Source organism: Lacerta agilis, chromosome 2 (genome assembly GCF_009819535.1).
Source record: "Lacerta agilis isolate rLacAgi1 chromosome 2, rLacAgi1.pri, whole genome shotgun sequence".
Classification (NCBI taxonomy): domain Eukaryota; kingdom Metazoa; phylum Chordata; class Lepidosauria; order Squamata; family Lacertidae; genus Lacerta; species Lacerta agilis.
Genome location: NC_046313.1, coordinates 29,491,051 through 29,508,401, shown reverse-complemented (window position 1 = coordinate 29,508,401; position 17,351 = coordinate 29,491,051). Strand labels below are relative to the sequence as shown.

At 43.0% G+C, this 17,351-nt stretch overlaps 1 protein-coding gene across 1 annotated transcript in view; it reads left to right on the top strand.

Annotated features, from left to right (window-relative positions):
• Positions 1–17,351, top strand: part of ABCC3 (ATP binding cassette subfamily C member 3) — a 67,530-nt gene that overhangs the window by 15,034 nt on the left and 35,145 nt on the right. The window contains exons 2-8 of the mRNA XM_033139193.1: positions 762–938; positions 4,622–4,747; positions 6,122–6,259; positions 8,158–8,283; positions 9,301–9,362; positions 13,276–13,407; positions 17,022–17,240. Coding sequence (XP_032995084.1) covers positions 762–938; positions 4,622–4,747; positions 6,122–6,259; positions 8,158–8,283; positions 9,301–9,362; positions 13,276–13,407; positions 17,022–17,240 — 980 coding nt within the window. The remainder of the gene's footprint in view (positions 1–761; positions 939–4,621; positions 4,748–6,121; positions 6,260–8,157; positions 8,284–9,300; positions 9,363–13,275; positions 13,408–17,021; positions 17,241–17,351) is intronic.

Here is a 17,351-nt window from a genome sequence, read left to right as displayed (position 1 = left end):
TTTAGTACCATGAAAGGTCAGTGGGGTGGCTAGGGTGTCAGACCAGGCCGGATAGGACTGTGGTCCAAATCCCCACTCAGCACTGGAGCTCATGGGGCGGCCTGGGGTCAGTCACTGTCTCTCCACCTAACCTACCTCATAGGGTTGTTGTGAGGATAAAATGGAGATTGGAAGAACCACGTGCATCTCTTTGAAGGGACGGTCGGATATAAATGTAATAAATGATGAAAATAAAATAAGTGCCAGAAGTTAGCATTATCTGAGGATCTTCATAGGTCTCCATCTCACTGTGATATTACAATATGCTCTGGATGCTGAAGAAAGACCTTGAATAGTCTTCCACTAGGGCGAGAAAAAAACGTTTAAGGCACCCCCTCCCACCCCACAAGCTGGCTTCATATTATGGTACTTATTAAGTGGCAGAGGCAGTCAGCTGCACATGAGAGAGAGAGAGAGAGAGAGAGAGAGAGAGTGTAACTAGTTCCACTCAGAGATATGAAAAGGCAGGAGGTTATCATGTGTGTCAGGCTGAAATGAAAGAGTGCATTGTGTTGCATTAGGGAATGTGGGCTGATATGGTGAATTGTTGCATTATGATACAAGTAGGCTCAGAGGGCGTTAAATGCTCGGATATTTGGCTTTGCATTTCCTTTTGGGGGAAAACATGTCAGAGTCACTCAGCTCTTTGCTGATTTGTGATAGAGGCTTGGAGCAGTCCATATCCCTGTCGTAACCACTAATACTTTCCCTATCCTTTCCAGGAACCCAACCTTACGCTGCACACTGACAACCCAGACCTAACACCATGTTTCCAGATGACTGTTGTGGCGTGGATCCCGTGCTTCTATCTTTGGTGCATCTTGCCTTTGTATCTCCTTTATCTAAAATGCAACAACCGAGGCTACATTGTACTGTCTGTGCTGAGCAGGTTTAAAACGGTAAGATGTGGCCCACACACACACACACACACACACACACTCTGCAAATAAGGGCAGAGTTTTGTGCCAAATGAGAGGAAATGGCTAGGAAAAGAAACCTTAATCATATGCCCTCCGTTCAAAATGTCATGAAATAACAAGATTGTGATAATCTGCAAATTACCCTTGAACTGTCAGATAAGTTTTTGAAGCATGGAATTTGTCTTTATGAAAAAGATAGACTTACTGCTCTGATGAAGCCTTCCTCAAACTTGGGTCCCCTGATGTTCTTGAACTACAGCTCCCATCACCCCGACCACTAGCCATGCTGGCTAGGAATGATGGGAGTTGTAGTCCAACAACATCTAGGGACCCAAAGGTGAGGAATGCAGCTTTTTGCTCTTTAAAAAAAAAACAAAACCAAAAAAAACCCAAAAGGAACCTAGGAAGCTGCCTCATACCTATCAGACTCATGGTCCCTCTAGATGGGTACTGTTGACGCAGGGTTTCAGGCGGGAGCATTTCCTACAGCTGCCAGGAATTGAACCTGCAAAGCATGTGCTCTACCACTGAGCTGCAGCCCTTCCAAAAGCATGAGCAGACCCCCTTCCAAAGGCTCAAGAAGGAAACTGGTTCTGGGTGGGGCTGGGAGAAAATGGGGGAAGCTTCTGCCTCTTGGGTAGGCAGCTAGACTCCTTATTTTCTGAGTTATGGTCTCCCAGACTCTGCACACTTACTAGTTCTTTAGACAGCCTTCCTCCTTTCACTCAACATTCCCAAGTTCATCCGTAAGCAGGTCATGTGGTGAGGTGGAAACACCCTCCCAACCTGGTATCACTGGCACTTACCTGGATGGGGGTAGCATGGCAGCAAAGTCAGGGCTGCACACATATACCAGTGGGAGCACTGCATTGGCAGCAGTGCTTCCCTCCCCACAGCACTCTGACTGACCTGACCTTTCTGCCACTGCCTAACCCCATCCAGGTAAGCAGCAGCAACGCTGTTGTCGGGAGGGTAGCTCTGCTGCAGCGCACACTCCACTACTGCAGTTCATCACTCTGTGCAGCTATCCATTTTTGCTGCTAAAGATCTTTTCCCACTTTTGGAAGCAATCGTTTGGATGATTAAGTGACGGGCATGCATTTTAAATTGGATTTTAATCTCAGCTATCTTCTGGGGGGCGGGGAGAGAGTTCTGTTTTGGTGGCATTGTTGCTTATAATTAAGAAAATCTCTTGACCCAGGTGTTACTTTTGTGTTCTGCCGAGTTTCATGTGATTGGACAGGGTTATAAATTCAAGAGAGGAAGGAATCTATTCAGTTTATTAGATGGATGCAGCCCATCATTTATTGAAGTCAACAGCCAAATCTCTATAGATTTTTAAAGCGGTACTGAAACAATGCGCTTCCAGCTCACAGCAAATTTAACGTCTCATGACTTCCCTTAAGCAATCCACAAAGAGCACCATCTGACCATGTTGATTTTCAGCAGGTGATATTTGAACATTGTGAACACGTGAAACCGCTTTGCCTCCATTCACTTTGGATGTGCCCTTCAACTCAAGAGAATAAAAATATACAGCCCGCTAAGAAGTGGAAACAATTACAGTGGTACCTCTGGTTACGTACTTAATTCATTCTGGAGGTCCGTTCTTAACCTGAAACTGTTCTTAACCTGAAGCACCACTTTAGCTAATGGGGCCTCCCGCTGCTGCTGCGCCGCCGGAGCACGATTTCTGTTCTTATCCTGAAGCAAAGTTCTTAACCTGAAGCGTTATTTCTGGGTTAGCAGAGTATGGAACCTGAAGCCTATGTAACCTGAATTGTATGTAACCTGAGGTACCACTGTAAAAGAAATTCACGAAATAATGGGTTGTAACAAAGATACAACCTCACTGCCATTTGCCATTTCTAAATAAATGCTCTGGTACCAAAGCCAGCATATGTGCTAAGCTCCTAAACCAACAGAAGGTTTAAAATTTACAGAGTGATGTATGTTTGCAAGGGGGGAGTTTTGCCTTTTGTCGTCACAAGCAATACCGAGCACTGGCACCCTGACTGTGTGCTTTCCTTCTCTTGTGTTGGAGGGGACATCCAGAGTGAATGGCAACACAAATAGTTTCCTTCGTACTGCAAGCAGATGGAACATCACACCACTGTCATTGATATGGGACTTGCAAAAATATTGCGCAAAATGTGCAATAGCAAACCATCTGCCCTGTGATTTTCCTGGTGCAGGCATGCCCCCACTCATTGTTCATATGCCTTGGCATGGGATATTGGTACTCTAAGACAAGCTTGTGAATAGCCAATTGCCAGAAGGCTATGGCAAGTACGAATCACCTTTGGCTGGGCAGCAAGAAAGTATATGGTTGCAAACCTGTGCATTCCCCCCCCCCTCTGCACTTAGGCAGGAAGAAGCAGGTGCACAAATATAAGATGGGGGACATCTGGACTGCCAGTAGTACGTGTGAAAAGCATCTGGGGGTCTTAGTGGACCACAAGCTTAAATTGAGTCAAAAGTGTGATACAGCAGCAAAAAAAGCTAATGCTATTCTAGGCTGCATTAACAAAAGCATAGTGGCCAGATCAAGGGAAGTAATAGTCCCATTGTATTCTGCCTTGGTTAGACCATATCTGGAATACCGTGTCCAGTTCTGGGCACCATGATTTAAGAACGATGGTGACAAGCTGGAACATGTGCAGAGGAGGGAAACCAAGGTGATCAAGGGTCTGGAAATCAAGCCTTATGAGGAACAGTTGAAGGAGCTGTGTATGTTTAGCCAGGAAAAGAGGAGACTGAAAGGAGATAGATAGCCATCTTCAAATACCTAAAGGTCTGTCACATGAAGGATGGAGCAAGCTTGTTTTCTCCTGCTCTGGAGGGTAGGGCATGAAATAATAATAATAATAATACCCCGCCCATCTGGCTGGGTTTCCCCAGTCACTCTGGGCAGCTTCCAACAGAATATTAAAATACAATAGTCTATTAAACATTAAAAGCTTCCCTAAACAGGGCTGCCTTCAGATGTCTTCTAAAAGTCTGGTAGTTGTTTTTCTCTATGACATCAGGTGGGAGGGCGTTCCACAGGGCGGGTGCCACTACCAAGAAGGCCCCCTGTAACTTGGCTTCTCACAGCAAGGGAACCACCAGAAGGCTCCCGGCACTGGACCAATGTCCGGGCAGAACAATGGGGGTGGAGATGCTCCTTCAGATATACTGGACCAAGGTCTTTTAGGGCTTTAAAAATCAGCACCAACATTTTGAATTGTGCCCGGAAACGTACTACAAGTTACAAGAAAAGAGATTCTGACTAAACACCAAGAAGAACTTTCTGACAGTTATTCGACTGTGGAACAGACTCCCATGAGAGGTGGTGAAGTCTCCTTCACTGGAGGTTTTTAAGCAGAGGTTGAATGGCCATCTGTCATGGGTGATTTAGTTGAGATTCCTGCATTGTAGGGGGTTGGACTAGATGGCCCTTGGGGAATCTCTTCCAACTCTATGATTCTATAATTCTTTCTCCTCTTCTGGCCATCAACATTGTACAAACAACTGCCATGTGTAGGTGTGGGTAGGCAGGGACTAGTAATTTTTATGGCTAACGTGCAAGGATACTGCAGTATAAATGCTCTTTGAATACGTACATTGACTGAATACATTGCTATTCTTGCAGATGAATTTATTTTCTCTCTCTCTTGAAGGTCCTTGCTTTTGTTCTTTGGTGTATTTGCTGGGCCAATCTCTTCTATGCTTTCCATGGAATTGTTCAGAGCAGAACCCCAGCACCTGTATATTTTGTTACACCCTTACTTGTTGGCGTCACAATGGTTAGTATGCCTTTCTGTTGATGTTATTGATTGCGTGGGGGTCAATGCTGATGTTGAAACGTGATGTGAATTAATTTTCTTAGATCAGGCATGGCTGCCTCTTAGAATCCCAGAGATGGCTGTGGAATTGACTGTTCATTTATCAGCAGCAAATTTAGTAGAGAGAATGGTGGCAATTATTATGGGAAAACATAGGAAGCTGCCTTATACTGAGTCAGGCCATTGGTCCCTCTAGCTTAGTACTGTCTACACTGACTGGCAGCAACTCTCCAGAGTTTCAGAAAGGAGTCTTTTCCAGCCTTATCTTGAGGTGTCTGAGGTAGAACCAGGGACCTTCCGCATTCAAAGCAATTTCTCTGTCACTGAGCTAAGGCCTTGAGATAGAGGAGGCAGACAGAACTTCGGCAGAAGGTAGAAGATGTGCGTTGCAAATTGCTTTTGCCATTCTTCATCCTCTTATTTATCTGTGGAGTTCTCAGGGCTACTGTTATATGACAATGTGTCATATTATCTTGGATTGCACAAAATCAACAGTTCTGAAACAGCAGCCAAATTCTGAACAAAATAATACTTTGGATGATAATAAGAAGCAATCATATCCATAAAGGGTATAATTTTTCCATCTAGTTAATACTGTCTATTTCTCTTCGTGTTTTAAAAGTCAGCATTGGAGAATTCTGCATATAAGCAAAGGAGGAGGGGAGATTTTTACTGTTCTGCACTGCACAAAGTTTTTCCTTGCCTTTGTGGCAAGAAAGCAAATAATATTTTCAGTGAGCCTCTATGAAATCTAAAGGTTGTATAATGGAAACGAACATGAAAACACAAATGCAGGACATCTGAGTTAAAAGGCAATAGCCATGTCTTCCTGGATGAGAAAAAAACAAGCTGTTTCCTTATTTTTTATATAATTATGCTGTTATCTAGTTCTGAAGCAAAGCCCTTTTTTTGGTGGGGAGAAGGAAGGAAACTATGGCCACATTCATGCCATACATTTAAAGCACTATTATGGCACTTTAAACAGTCATTGCTTCCACCAAGGATTCCTGGGAACTGTAGTTCATTAAGGATGGTGAGAGTTGTTAGGACAGCCCTATTCTTTTCACAGACCTACAGTTTTCAGAGTGGTTTAACAGTCAACCCCGCTTCACAGAGGACTCTGGGTATTGTAGCTCTGTGAAAGGAATAGAGTGTTTAAAGTGGTACCGTAGCGCTTTTTAATGAATGGTGTGCATGAGGCCGATGGAAGTGGAAGAACAAACAAACCAACAGCAGTGTTTCAGATCCAGGCTTTTAAACCAAGATAAGAGATAAGAGAGGCATTCATTCGTTCACAGCTGTAATCCATGTGTTCCCCCTTTACTTTCTCTGCAGCTGTTAGCCATGTTGCTCATCCAGTATGAGAGGCTTCATGGAGTTCAGTCCTCAGGAGTTCTCATCGTCTTCTGGTTCTTGTGTGTGCTGTGTGCTGTGAGCCCTTTACGGTCCAAGATCATTGGTACTGCAGCTCAGGTAAATGGGATGTGTCTTGTGTTATCCAGGATGTGTATATTTATGACATATTTTCCCAAAATTAGTATTTAGGGAGGGAGGGAGGGAGGGAGATGGCTTGACACTCTGTTTGTGGGGATAGGTAGATCTAATTGGAGTTAAGGGTGGAGCAGCTTGTGTTACTTTCTGCTGCCTGCCTCTTCCAAAACACCAAGACAGGGACATTCACACAATGCTAAATAAAAATAAAGGCAAGCTAATGGACTGTGAATGTGAGTGGAGGCTATGGGGACAGTGCACCGCAGAGCGGAGTGTTTCCTCTTCTCAGAGAAAAGGAAGGAAAGTCAAGCTCCTCTGTAAAGGCAGGAAGATAGGGAGGTCTCACATCTTATGTGTCTTTGAAAGGAGATATTGGAATGAAAATCGGTGTGTTCAGATTTAATTTCTGTGTTTATTTCTTTAGTGACCTACACCCCACTTTTCCTTACAAAGTGAACTTAAAGCAGCTCACTTAATGAAAAACAATGCAACGCATTAAATAAATACAGTATCGTCACCACACCACAAACAAAACATCATCAATCATTTGAGGTAACAAAGCTAGAGCAACAAAATCTAGGGAAGCTAATCATCTAAAAGCCTTCTGAAACAGCCGTGTTTTGGCCAACTGCCTGAAATAATAAAGTATCAAAGCCTGGCAAACTTCCTTAAGGAAGGCATTCCATAAAGTGGGTTTAACTGCTAAAATGGGCTTGGTCTTAGTGGCTGTCTGCCATATCTCATTCAGCAGTGCTACTTGGAACAAGGCCTCAGACATTGAATGAAGCATGCAGGGTGGAACATAATGGGCAGTATTTAAGGAATCCAAGTCCCAAGCCATTTCGGTCTTTAAAGATTAAAATCAGCACCTTGAATTTTGCCCAGCAGTGAATCAGAGAATAACTCAATTCAAACAAGGTGGGAGCCATCTATCCAGAATGTCTATGACAACCTTCACCACTCTGCTGTCCTCCAAATGTTTCGGACTACAACATCTGTCAACCCCAGCCTGCTCTGGCTGGGGCTGATGGGAGTTGTAGTCCCAAGGGTGCCTTCAGACATGGCAGAATATTGCATTAGTTCTCCTGATTATAATGTTGGCACTCCTGTCCCATTTTCTATTGTTCCTTTCACCTGTTGTGTTAGGGAACTGTGACTTTTTGACCAATATACTGGCATGTCATGTTAAATTTCATTCACACCAGTGGGCATGGAGTGACACCACGAATGCCATTGGACAATGTCGCTGCTCCCCCACCCTTTCCAAACGTCAAACAATCAACTGGTTGATGGGTGCTTGGGGAAAATTGGGCAAGGGGCTTTGCAAACCCCACGCTTGGCACCTGGGAAGCACTTGACATCAGGTGCAGGGCAGGTGACCATGGCTTGGATGAAATGCCCTTGCAGGCCAAATGGGGAGGCCTTGAGGCTCAGATTTCTAGCCCAGAAGGCAGGATCTTCCATACTTCTTCACAAAGGAAGAGGGTGGGGATTGCAGTTGATTCCACGGGGAAACAGCAAGACTTATTATCACACAGGATCCTAAATAGTTTTATTAGGCGTTGCACTTAATAGCCACCTGAAATATTAAATATTTGTTTTTAATAATAATAATATTCTATTACTGTAATGGTCTTTTTCCTCATCAATGTCCTTGGGAGACAGCGTCAGTGTTTCACCCCATGAGTTGATTAAATAATTTGTTTTTTTCCTGAAGGGGAGCATATACATACAGCACTATATTTGTCTGTTGTTTTACCCAATTTCTCCTTTGACCTCATTAACTTTCCCCCTTTCATTAACCATTTAACCTTTCCCTGCGCCTTTAGTGAAGAACACTTTCCTTGTGTATTGACTCAAAATCTTGTGTCTCTCCCTAGAACCCGATGGAAGACAGATTTCGGATTATCACATTTTATCTATACTTGGCACTGATCCTCGTAGAGTTGGTTCTTTCGTGTCTTAAAGAAAAGCCTCCATTTTTCTCTCCAGTTAACTTAGACCCTGTAAGTAAGTCCTCCAGTGACTGCCTTCCATAGTTTCTCATGAGCTGTGATCAGCAACCAAGCTAATTTAAGAATGCGTGTCCACATCCTCTGATTCTCCTGGAATGTGTCTTGGAACAAGCCAGTTGTATACTACATCTCACCTTAAGTGTCTCTGATTAGGGTTCTGCCTCTGGACTATATGTTTAAGGAAAGTATTTACCTTAGACATCAACAACTGTAGGCTGCATGTACCAAATCCAGCACCATGACAACCTGCTCCCTATCCACAACCCAGAAGCAGGCATGGTGTGAGTTTGGACTCGCTGGTAGCCTGTTTTGAAGAAGCCATGTGTGAGAGGGCTGTACTTCATGAGGTGCTAATTTATGTGCTAAAAGGGCATTGTGGAGGGAGAGGGCAGAAATTGAGACAGCAGCATGGTGAAATAGTTGATTTTTGGTGGTGGTGGGATTTTGGGATGTTTGTCTCTTTGTGTGACAATTACCGTAGTAGCTGGCTGTGTGCGAAAGAATGGCCCAACCATATCTTATTTTCATATGGCCTGAAAGCTGACACTGGATTCTGCAGTAAGAGAAAAGCTTTTCCTTCCATTCTGCCACAATCTGGTCTTAATAAAGTCTGCTGGCAGCAGGACAGAGAGGCTCTCTATTGTCTTGCCCTGCGTCTTCTCTCCCCCCACCCCCCCACTCGCCTTGCTGCTCCATCAGCAAGGATCCCCTGTGTTTGCTATCTGGTAATAGCTAAAACGCACACCCACTCCTTGCTTTTATGTCTGCTATTAGCAGGATTTGTTGAGATCAGATTGTGAAATCCAGCCATAGCCTGCTCAGAGCTGGGGGAAGGTGGTTGGGAGCAGGAAATTGGCAGGAGTTCCAGCACATCCTTAATATATACATCCCAGGATATATCCCCAAATGATTTTGAATGCATGGTAGTCTTTGGGTACAAAAGCTTTGACTAAAATATTGGATTTTTTTTAAAAAAATCAAATTCACGTCTTCAACTTTTTATTGTAGAATCCCTGTCCAGAGTTAAATTCTGGTTTTCTTTCGAAGATCACATTTTGGTGGTTTACAAGGTAAGCGTTACTGAGCTCTCGCTGATATCCTCTATTTTGCTGAAAGCAATATTGAAGTGGCATCCGTACAAGAGATTCCCCTCGTGCTCTTGGTTGCCTAGCTACATTCCTATACAATACAGCATTCATTCATGCTCTTCCCTCTACCCTACACCCAGATGTTTTGTGCTTATTAGAGTAGAGGTTGACAAAAGTACTCAGAACAAATTCCTGGGCTCAGAATGCTTTGGTCCTAAATACATTTCCTTTGCGCAATGGGCTGGTTGGTGGATCTCAGGATTCTAGCAGAAAATGAAGTACTGTAGTTGCAGCAAGCTTCAAGTCTGCCCATCCCCAGTGTAGATCACCTTTCAGAACTGAGGTGCAGGAAGTGTGAGACAGCAGCTAAGTTCACAGATGGGAAACTGGAGTGCTGTGTGCTTAATTCCAGGTTTGGAAACGCTGGCTAACACTGTGAACAACTTGCACAGTGATGTTTGAATTGGCAATTAAGGTTCAGGTTTCATTTCCTGTTGGAATCATATTTTATAGGGTGTTTTTTATTATTCTTACTGTGCAGCAGGAAAAGAAACTTGAGTCTCGTGTGTAACATGATGAAACAAATCTTTGTCAACCTTCAGCTCTCCAAAAAAGGTCTTTTTTTTAAGGGGGAGGGCATTTTCCCCCTCTCCAAGGAAGAGGGAGATTAGTTTAATAAGCCATACTTTGTGCAAGGTTGAGGAGGGTTATTTTGCCATTTAGGGGGGGGGGAATCTAAGCTTTTATCTTCAAGGTTCTCTTTGCAATTAGAAGACATCAATAATTGTTAAAAAAAACAGGGCTGAGAATAGAGTTCTGAAAGGCAATTTGCACATTTTCATTCATAAGTCTTTTCCATCTGATTTCCACATTAATCTGTGATTTAAAAAAGGAAAAAAAACTGTACAAAAATTGTATTTTAATACAGGAGACTCCCAACTTATGTGAGAGTTATGTTCCGGGGATAGCATTTAAAGTCAAAAGTGTATCATCAATGGGTGCAATGGTGGATGGGATGGCGAAAGTCTTTCACCCCAGAAACCCACCCACTTTCTGTCCCTTTAAAAAAAAAAAGTCAAGCATGTTTACTGTATGGGCTGAGTAATAAAGTCTGGGCTACAAAAGAAAGAAACAAAAATGAAAGTTATTATCATAGTAAAGTATATTGCTGTCATTGGTTTGTCAAGTGTAGTTCCAGATTTGCCAGGCCTGTGATGATGGCTGCTTTTTTAAAGCCAAAAACCATATCACAGAATTTTAGATAAGTGCAAAATCTTAATGATGATTACTTTCCATTCTGCATATTAATCCAGGAGATGCATATTAGGTTGGCTCACTTTTAAAAAGGAAGACCACGTTGAATTCTCCCTAGTTCTGAACCGAGCAGCCTATTCATTGCGCCACATCGTCCCGTAGAGATTCCCACTTAGAAATTGAATAGAGGACTTTCCACCTAGCAACAGGAGGCTCAGCTGCCTCCTTTGCTGCAAATGGCAAATGCATGGATGAAAAACTAAGGCCTCAAGGAAAATAGTTAATATCTGGAGACTTCCAAGCGTTAACAATTCTGTTTGCAGAGGTTGGATAGTTGTTTGATGTCAACTTAAAATGCCAGTTTCCTACCAAGATTTAAATCATTTTGTCCTAGTTTTTCCACTTAAAGAGAGATGGGTGAACTTGTAGCATTTGTAGTCAGTTCCCAAATTCAGTTGAGTTTCTGCAGGAGGACAAGAGGTCAACAGAGAGCTATTTAACATCCCTGACAGCAGCAGTTACATTGACGTCAGTAGTGATCTTGTTGCCATGTGGGAAAAGCAGGAGCGGGGAGCCAGGAAAAAAAAATGCATTTAAGGTTGGCTACTGTCAAGGTTCAGCCACTAAACACCCTTATGTTTGTGGATATCACCAGTGTAATAAATGAAAGTATGTGAACAGAGTTGCCACAGAACCTCTTGTTTGCCAATACAATTAGTAATGTATTATGCCAAAGATTGTAGGGACGCGGGTGGCGCTGTGGATTAAACCACAGAGCCTAGGGCTTGCTGATCAGAAGGTCGGCGGTTCAAATCCCCTACGACGGGGTGAGCTCCTGTTGCTCGGTCCCTGCTCCTGCCAACCTAGCAGTTCGAAAGCACGTCAAAGTGCAAGTAGATAAATACCGGTAGGTACCGCTCCAGTGGGAACGTAAACAGCGTTTCCGTGCACTGCTCTGGTTCGCCAGAAGGGGCTTAGTCATACTGGCCACATGACCCGGAAGCTGTACGCCGGCTCCCTCGGCCAGTAACGCGAGATGAGCGCCGCAACCCCAGAATCGGACACGACTGGACCTAATGGTTAGGGGTCCCTTTACCTTTACCTATGCCAAAGATTAGACAGGATTTTGAGGGTGCCCAAGGTGATGGCAAAGCACAGCAGACATTTATAGTGGGATAATATTAGAGGCATCAAGGAAGTGCTAAAAAGTGTGATGGAGTTGAAGTTCTAGTACCAGACATACAATACAGTCATACCTCGGGTTACGGCCGCTTCAGGTTGCTCAATTTCGGGCTGCGCACCGCACCAAACCTGGAAGTACCGGAATGGGTTACTGCTGGGTTTCGGCTCTCGCGCATGTGCAAAAGTGCTAAATCGCACTTTGTGCACGCGTAAAAGTGCTGAATCACAACCCACGCATGCACAGATGCGGCGCTGCAGGTTGCGAATGTGCCTCCCACAAAGATCATGTTCGCAACCCGAGCGTCCACTCTATTTGCATGGTGAAACCGCTTTGAAAATGTGCTAACCTCATCTTGTGCACTTACCACCTTTACTCCTGGATCGAACTCAGGGAAAACCTTTTATTTTGGTTTGCATCAGAAAACCAAAGCACAGCACTGACTGGCCAGTGTTTGTGTCAATCATGAAGCGACATCCTTCCTTTTGGGGGCAGGGCTGTGCACAGTGCTGATTAGTTATGCCTTGTGACAGCCACAAAGCCACCTCCTCTGCTTCTCAGAGCACTTGTAAAGGGTGTTGAGCAAAAATACAAGCAAGGTGTTGGTGTGGATGGGGGTGGGGAGAGAGATAGAAAAACAAAGTGGACTGCCTGCTTGAAGGATTGAGGAGGAGGGCAGGACGCTGGTGCATCCAGATGCTACCGTGTTTCTCCTAAAATAAGACATAGCCATAAAATAAGCCATAGCAGGATTTCTATGCATTTGCGAAATATAAGCCGTTCCCCAAAAAGAAGCCATACCCCAAAAATAAGCTATAGTGACACGGCACCTCCCGTTAAAACAGCCTGGAGAGGCGTGGCTATGCAGCGTACTGATGCAACGTGGTTAAAATAAGACACCCCCTGAAAATAAGCCATACTGTGTTTTGTTGGTGTCTTATTTTAGGAGAAACACGGTATATGTGTGTCATTACTGAGGTGAACATTGGAGAGTGGATGGGAAGCAGAGCTCACCCTTTAATAGAAAAACTTGGCTTTACTCATCTTTGATCACCCCTTTGTACATGCTGTGAGATCAGAAATTCATTTTATGTTAAACACATGGCCATTGCTTCGAACGGCAAATATGCATTTATTTCCCACCTCCCCACCTGTTACTTCCAGAACAATTTTCCTGTATCCGCAGCATTGTGCATGTCCCCCATCCCCACCCCACAGATAGCAGCATGTGATGTGGGGCAGGGAAATGTACAACAGCCTTTACCATCCAGTAGCTGGGTAGGTTGTCCTGGATGTCTAGTGTGGAGGAGGGAGGAATTAAATGTGTGCGTGCGCCCGTGCACTGTCTGTAGAGGCCTTTCCACATTAAGCGTAACACTGCAGTACTCTCTTCGGAAAGGTTGAATTGTGTGTCCAAACTGATTACCAACGTCCTTTGTTTTTTTTTTTTTAACAATACAGTATGGCAATCCAGGGATATAAGAAGCCTCTTGAAGATAAAGATTTATGGTCTCTGAATCCGGATGATAAATCTGAAGTGATAGTACAGAAGCTGCAGAAAGAGTGGGATAAGCAAAATCAGGAAGTGCAACAGTAAGTTGGCTTTGCCTTAATAAGTCACTCTTAGACTCTCCCTTTTGAGCATAAACTCTTGCTTTTTAACTGTGCTTTAGAAAATCACCAAAATTGTGTGCCATCGTAATGTGCTCATATATATATATATTGCAGCCTACATAAATGATAAATGATGATAACTATGCAAAATGCATATGTTAAGCTAATGTGCGTATGTTTGCTTATTTTGCATATTTTGCATAATTTGTTATGCTTTTGCTAATCAAAGGATGAGGCAAGGAACCTCAAGGCACTGGAAGTCTATCTCAGAACAACCAGTGATCAAGCCCCATTCTAGTGTCACATTTTACCTGCGTTTTCTATCACACTTTCAAAATTATCTTAATAATAATAAAGACAAGAACTTTTTTTGGGGGGGCGAGAAACCGTGTCCAGGCCCCCAGGATCTTGTGTGGGAGCTGGAGTTGAACAAATGAGCTGTTGACCCAGCAAGAGATTAGAGGAGAACTGGAAGAGATAGATCCTTGTTGCCAGCTTCTTCTCTTCCTCTTCCACTGCTGGGTGATTATTTACAGTGGGATCTCCCTTTTCCGGAGTGGACACTTGTTCATTCCTGTGCCAGCTCCTGGTTTCCCATTGGATCTGCTGCTGCCTTTGCTCTTGAGACCCAGGTAGTGACGGTGGAGAAGATGAAGATGGGGCTTGGGATGCGGTCGGAGGGGTTATCAGGCTGCCTCGGGACTAGTGTGGGTTCTTCCAGCTCCTCAGTTGTGCTGCTGTTCCCCACAAGGTGTTCCATGTCTCTTTCTCAGAAGAAATATCTCACTGAGTCTGGGTTGTGTGGGATCCCTTTGGAAAGCTGAGATTCTCAGAACAAACCCATACTTGCATGGAATGGTTGTGGAATACCCACCACCATGTTCATGTGGCTTTTTGGAGAGGGTTAGGGTTTGCATTAGGATTATCCGTCTAATGCATTAAAAAGAGAATTGAATTACTGAAGCTAAATGCATAAGAACTGGGCATACATATAATAAAGAGCAATGAGAGAGAGAGAGAGAGCAGGAATTGTCAGTGTACACATAATTTTCCATCAGAAAGTTTCAAGGGTCTGCTCTGCTCTTAGGAGCCAAAAAAGTTATTTTAGTGTAGCCACCTGCCATTGAACCAAGAAGAAACAGATGGTACAGACCGAAGTATGTTAGTTGAGCATCTCTCAGTGACACCTAATTCCATACTAACCATCTGGCACACTGCATAGGTTTTCTGTATTCTCATTTACATGTGTGTATGCCTTGTCATGCTTTCATATCATTCTTTGGATTTCAATTGAAAGTGTAACTCTTGCCCTCTCTGATTCAGCCTCTATATTTTGGAAAGTTGTTTGTTCACTGTGAACTGGACACCTCTTAAGATATCATAACCTATTTTTGCATGTGTTTCCTGAGATCAAGGTGCAGGTTTTTGTCTTGTGTTTGGATACAATGAAGTTGGACAGCTGAACCTTTCAAAACTGAACTGATTTTAACCATTGATTTCAAAACTGCTCTGATTTTAACCATTGATTTCAAAACTGTGCTGATTTTGTTTCTTAGAAATTCTGAGCCACGCCTGGTATGAGGCTGCTAGTGTTAAAATGCAGAAAGCTACTTTATGTTTTAAATCTAAACTAGGTCACATACTACAAACATTTCTTAGCAGAGAGATGATGACTTATCTGTTATGGTCACAGACCAATTAAAGGGGATGCAAACAGCATAACTATAATAAAAATGCTGATATTCACAGAGGAGCCAAAAGGGAGTTCCTGCTTTACCATCTGGCTCTTAATTTATATTTTAGATAGGAAGAAATTAGCTACATTTTCAGTAATGTAAGAATTTAAACAAGAGATAGCCTAATTTCAGTGGGTCTTCCAGGTAAACGAAGAATCAGCTTCTTTCTGGGCTTATTATACAAATTGTCATACTGTATATAGATTAAAATGACCCACAGGTTTTGTCTCTCTGATCCCACAGGGACAAATGCCTTCATTATGTGAAATGTTCTTAAACTCGCCTGTATGCAAAGCAGAAGGCAGAACATTAATAAAATAAAAACACTGAGGATAAATGCTCTCTATCTCTGTAAATAGCACTGTGTCTGAGGTTTTATCTTATCCGGAAAGATAACTGGTAAGCTGAATCACTCAGCTATGTATGGCTCATAAGCCATCTCATACATACCTGATAAGACACATAGTACAGCCCCTTCCACCTCAGAATGCATGTTGTGCACATAGTGGATCATTTGTTTGAAATCACCCCTACACCAGCTCTCTCTTTATGTGAGCACACCAGGGGGGGGGAGAGAGAAGATCAGGTCACTGTTGATGTTTTGTCGTGAATTAAGCTAAGCTATAGTGAGTGGGGATGTTGGGTGATCCCAGGGCTTCCATGTGATGAGGGAGATTCTGCTTTACAAGTTTCCCCAATCATATGAAGGGGTTCGATTTGCGTTCAAGTGAACATGAACAGAAATCCCTGTGGGCCTTTCCCTATTCAACAGGAGGAAGGGCAGGGACTGAGAGGTGTGTGGTGTGGGACTGGCGCAAACACCACCCCTCCCTGGTTCACACTTTGAGCTTTCACGTATTCAGGCAAATACCTGACTTCCATTAATTTGTGCCTTTGTCTTGAAATGTCGCTGGAATATTGGTTTTGTTGGGCGCAAAATCGGTGAAAGGATAGTCAAAACTGTTGTAAAGTAAGAGGCTGTTAGACATAAAATAACCAGGGTAAAAATACTGGATGATGCATGGCAAAACCATAGCTATAGTGGTAACAGGGCTTTTTGATTCATAAAATACTAAACAAAATAATTTAGTGGGTGTTGTCCAACATTAGTTAAGCTCAGAGGAGACCTATTGAAATCAATGGACCTAAATTACTCGTGTGCATTGATTTCAATTGGTCTCTTCTGAGTAAAGCCATTAGTTTTATTTATTGAAAGACAATAAAACCAAAAAATGTTGATGTTTGAAATGTGGCTGCTTTCCTAAGCAAGTATGTCGTCGTCGTCATCATCATCATAATTATTTTGCTGAATAGGAAAGGGAAATTATCAGATGCTGAAGGTTGTATTTGCCCGAGCCAAAGCTTTAGACTACAGCTTTTTATTTAAGTAAAACAAAACTAATTTAATCTTAAATCATTCCTACATGAACTGGCCAGTCTTCACTCAAATCAGTTGATCTGATAGGTTGATGTGGAAATTTCTGCCTCTGAATACACCAAGCAGAGGGACTGTAATAGTACCGGTAATATCTCATACGACTAATTTGCGAATGAGGTTCCAAATGTGCTGCCTTATGTCACTATAATTTAAATATGCAGCTTTAACATAGTTATTAAATAAAGTACCAGTTTTAACACAGACAGTACGTTAAACTGAGGTCCCTTTTATTTTCATGGAGGAAACTGCTCCCTGCTCTTGGCTACTAAAATGTGGGGCCCTATCCTACAAACATATCTTAACAGTTCTCACAGAAGCAAGGCCACATTTGAGGCCCAAAGACTGCTATTTATTTAAGAGAGTCAACATTCCTAACAAACTTTTTCAGCTGACTTTAACAATGTCTTCCGTTCCCCTAGGAAAAAAGATATATCCTATACAAAAAGCTCGAACCAAATAGAGAACCATGTTGGTGATGGCCTTGAGGAAACAGAAATCCTGATAAGTAGTAACACAAAGCAGAAAGAACCATCTTTTCTCAAAGCCTTATTCAGGACCTTTGGCCCATACTTTGCAATCGGCGCCTTCTTTAAATTAATACAAGATCTGTTGTCTTTCGTCAACCCCAATTTGCTAAGGTGAGTTCCGCACTCTCATTCAAGTTCATTTCACACGATCCATTAGCACAGTGTTTCCAAAACTTGGGTCTCCAGCTGTTTTTTGAACTACGACTCCCATCATCCCTAACT